General features: G+C 32.3%; 1 protein-coding gene across 1 annotated transcript; it reads right to left on the reverse strand.

Annotated features, from left to right (window-relative positions):
- Nucleotides 1–479: 479 nt before the first annotated feature.
- Nucleotides 480–4,148, reverse strand: LOC132718575 (uncharacterized). Its single transcript, XM_060702292.1, has 3 exons — nucleotides 4,034–4,148; nucleotides 3,458–3,613; nucleotides 480–1,219 (listed from the first exon to the last, which is right to left on the reverse strand). Exons 1-3 carry the CDS (start codon nucleotides 4,116–4,118, stop codon nucleotides 1,026–1,028), a joined length of 435 nt encoding a protein of 144 aa, XP_060558275.1. The 5' UTR covers nucleotides 4,119–4,148; the 3' UTR covers nucleotides 480–1,025.
- Between the last annotated feature and the right edge of the window lie 6 nt (nucleotides 4,149–4,154).

The following is a 4,154-nucleotide window of genomic DNA, read 5'->3' on the forward strand; positions in this document are numbered from 1 at the left end:
AATCACGACATCGCCATTACCGTTCTATATTTGTTTAAATAACAAGCATTTGATTAAAAAAACTTAGTAAGAAAATGCTATTTTGTGCTTTTTGAATTCCATGCTAGATGATAAAACACAAGGGACGCCAATTAAATTTGGGATAACATTGAATGTGAAATAATGAACATAAAAGTAATTAGTTAAATACGTTTTCGTTAGTAAATTGCATCATCTTTATCAGCGTCTTGGCACTGAAAAAAGCGATCAATATATATGTATATTTTTATTGGGATTTACTTCGCTATGACGACTTTCTGACTTTACTGGTGGTGCAAGACCTCAGGAGCTCCGAGTGGGCATCTGAGAAAAGAACCACCGAACGTTCTGTAAGCTAGCTGAAAATACGAGGCGCAAGTCAGCTAAATATTTTATAAACAGTTTTGGAACACAGAATATAACTAGGGTGAAAAACAATGTAAATCTTTGGTAAATATTGCAGATTTTACTTTTTTTATCAACACGTTCATGTATGTTATCAATGTCATTATACATAACATTATAGTTTAATTTACACCTATACACTCACTTAAATATATAAAGAAGAATTATGATTGTGCATTATGGGGAAATGAGGTGTACATAGAAACACACTAACAAATTAAAATGCCATGATTAGGTAAAAATGATCATTAATCCTTAGCCTGGTTAACCAATGCGATCACTGCAGACCAAGATCAGTTCATCTGTGTCACTGTTCGCTATTCTGAAATTCTGCCTAAAATGTTAAATGGTTTAGTCAAGCATGTTAATTTGAAATATCCAGTGCTGTAACGGTTTTATAACCTTTAATGCAAGTATTCTAGTTTTTCTATGGTGTTATTTAACACATATTAACTGTTGAATATGTCATTGCGTTTACTTAATTCAATATATTTTGTCAAATAAGCACTCGTTACCTTCATGTATTGATATGTGTATGTTATAATTATCATTTTCATAATATAATTTGTTTAATTCCCATATTTATCCTATGAATTAAAAACTTAACCCTGCATATCATTAAGAGCATCTATATGGTTATTATTTGAATGATTTAGAATCCCATTTTTCTCGTCATCATCATCTGATGATTCGTCAACACCTTGCATTTTGTAGTACCGTTTCACCACGGCTTTCCATTCAATTGCGTCTTCTAACCTCTGAGGTCCATGATGACTCCGTACCATTCCGGCTACACCTGAAATGATATGGTTTCTTGTAATTATTTTAACAAGAGCGATCAGTAATCACATGTGTCGCCTCATGATGGCCAATTTCATGTTTGGACAAGTTTTGTGACAGACGGACAGACAGACGGACAGTGCACAACTAGACTTGGTACTGATCATTCCTGTAAAGTTTGGATAAAAATTGCACCAGACGTTTATGAGGAGTAGTCCGGACAAGCTTTTGTGTATCTGGCAACACACAGAAAAAAACACCTTTTTATCAAAGGACCATAACTTGACCAAAAATCATTCAACCGGTAAACCCGTGCAATATGCGCAAGGACTTAAGCTACAGATCAATCTTGTAAAGTTTCATTGAAATTGCGTTAGTGGTATAAGAGAAGTAGTCCGGACAAACTTTAAAAATAAAAATTATTTAAGGGCCATAACTCTGACAAAAATCATTGAACCGGAAAATGCTGACAATATGCACAACTAGACTTGGTACTGATCATTCCTGTAAAGTTTGGATGAAATTGCACCAGTTGTTTATGAGGAGTAGTCCGGACAAGCTTTTGTGTATCTGGCAACACACAGAAAAAAACACCTTTTAATCAAAGGGCCATAACTTGGCCAAAAATCATTCAACCGAAAAACCTGTGCAATATGCGCAAGGACTTGAGCTACAGATCAATCCTGTAAAGTTTCATTGAAATTGCATTAGTGGTATAAGAGAAGTAGTCCGGACAAACTTTAAAAATAAAAACTATTAAAGGGCTTTAACTCTGACAAAAATCATTGAACCGGAAAATGCTGACAATATGCACAACTAGACTTGGTACTGATCATTCCTGTAAAGTTTGGATGAAATTGCACCAGTAGTTTATGAGGAGTAGTCCGGACAAGTTTTGTGACGGACGGACAGTCGGACAGACAGACAGACAGACGGACGGACAGACGACGGAGAAGTGATTCCTATATGTCGCCGATACTCCGTAGAGGCGACACAAAAAGGGAGCGATTATAGACTATGACGTCTATTTAAGATATTCGTCTATCTAAGATATCCTTAAAAAGGTGCATAATCAGAAATATAGAAAATCCTTTTCATGTATTTCATTTAGTTTTCTTTGCAAATATTATATTAGGCATGTCTTTAAATTAACGAAAAAAATATTACAGATTGTGGTCCATTGAAGAAAATATTCTTTGCGAAAGAAAAAAGACATTTATTTTTGCGCTAAACAATTTTGCACGAAAAAGTAACAGTTTCGCAAGAAAACCCATATTTAACATGAAGAGAATTGCTAAAGAAATTACACCATAGCGATATATGATGTAACATTGATTTTCTGTTATTTGAGACTATTTATGGCATCGTTGTGCCACTATTTTTCATTTTCCTATAAGATAAATATTCAGCGCTCTCATGCGTGACTTACATCATAATGGGATTTTTATACAAAAATGACACTACATCTACACATTTTGGATAGTATTGTCATCATTAATATCACGTGTCAGAGACCATTTTATTTAAGATTGCTCTACATACTTTATAATGATTACTAATGTTGTAGTTTCTTGGCATTTTTTGTAGTTAATATTCAAGCACCAAATACAAGAAGTACTGTTTGTTGACTTATAAATGAAAAGCATAATTTTTGCTTGTATTGTCTTAACTATTTAAAGGAACGTTAATCCTTAGAAATAAATACATGTATATTTCATCTTTCTGTAGAAAGGGCAAACATGAATTTTCTATGATGTTTCAATTATAGTTTTAGAACATTATAGATGCTTAGTCAACAGTGCCAAATGTGAAATAATTTCTAATAAATGTAGCTAAATGTAATAAAAGTGGTATTTAGACTCCCATACAAAATATTTAATCACAATAACTGTTCTAATTACTAGAACGCAAGTGAAGAAAAAAATGGCTCAGCGGCGTATCACAGAACATCAAAAAAGAAAAAAGGTTTTGAATATGCCACATTCATTCTTCTGAAACCAGGTGAAATTTTGTCATGTTATGATATATGATAATCAATTCGATTATACGCGATTGTTCACGTTAGTAAAATTATAATAACATTGTCAGCTCTTGTGAACGTGTTTCACATTCATATATCAATTCTAATCACTAAATTAATCAAATTATTTGTAAGAGATAGGAGATAATAAAAGATAGTTCTAATTCAGTCTCGATGAGACTAAAGTATAAATAACGACATTAGAACAACACGAAGATATATCTGATATCATACCATCTGGAGTGATTTTTGCACTGCGACGTCTTCGGATTGTTTGGAGCCAGACGGCAGAAGAATTTGCTAGAATGTCCATCGATCTTGTATCTGACAGAGCATCAATGTCATCCTCCTCGTTGATGTAGGCTTGTGCTTGAGCACTACATAATTTACCTGTAAATATCATTATATATCAATGATTATTATATTATGTAACTCTGTGATCCTAATTATTATTTTTATATATATTTATTCATTCATATTTATATATTAATATTCTATCTAAAATAACTATTCTTTATTGCTTGTTTTGACAGAATTTCTTTTTGCACATATAATCGTATAAAGCAATATTTTGTTATCAAGTGTTTTGTATTATGAAAATAAACAAAGTGTGGTTAAGAGAATGTTTATTGTAAGAAATTACAGTTTGTTATGATTGATTGACTGTAAATCTGAATATGCAACATTATTTGTATCTGTATTATTCTATTCGAAAAATGAAAAAAATCTGCATTTAGATACAAATGAAATAGTACACTTTTAAACAAATAGTTTGTTTCTGTATTATTTATAAATATGTATTTTATTTACCTTTATGTCTGTACGCTAGTCTGATATACTGAAATAGTTTTGTGAAAAGGTTTAAGGGCGAAGGTGTTGCTGATGTTTTGTTCATATTGCGGATAAGTTTCGCTCTCCCGAACTTCCACTC

Source organism: Ruditapes philippinarum, unplaced genomic scaffold (genome assembly GCF_026571515.1).
Source record: "Ruditapes philippinarum isolate M1 unplaced genomic scaffold, ASM2657151v2 ctg20681_1_1_1_1, whole genome shotgun sequence".
Lineage (NCBI taxonomy): Eukaryota > Metazoa > Mollusca > Bivalvia > Venerida > Veneridae > Ruditapes > Ruditapes philippinarum.

Bases quoted from the DNA above. Each gene is read 5' to 3' on its own strand.
- LOC132718575 (XM_060702292.1), bottom strand. From the start codon at position 4,118: ATGAACAAAACATCAGCAACACCTTCGCCCTTAAACCTTTTCACAAAA. The intron at 3,614-4,033 runs GTAAATAAAATA...TGATATTTACAG, and splicing joins ACTAGCGTACAGACATAAAG to GTAAATTATGTAGTGCTCAA. The intron at 1,220-3,457 runs GTATGATATCAG...ATATCATTTCAG, and splicing joins TGCAAAAATCACTCCAGATG to GTGTAGCCGGAATGGTACGG.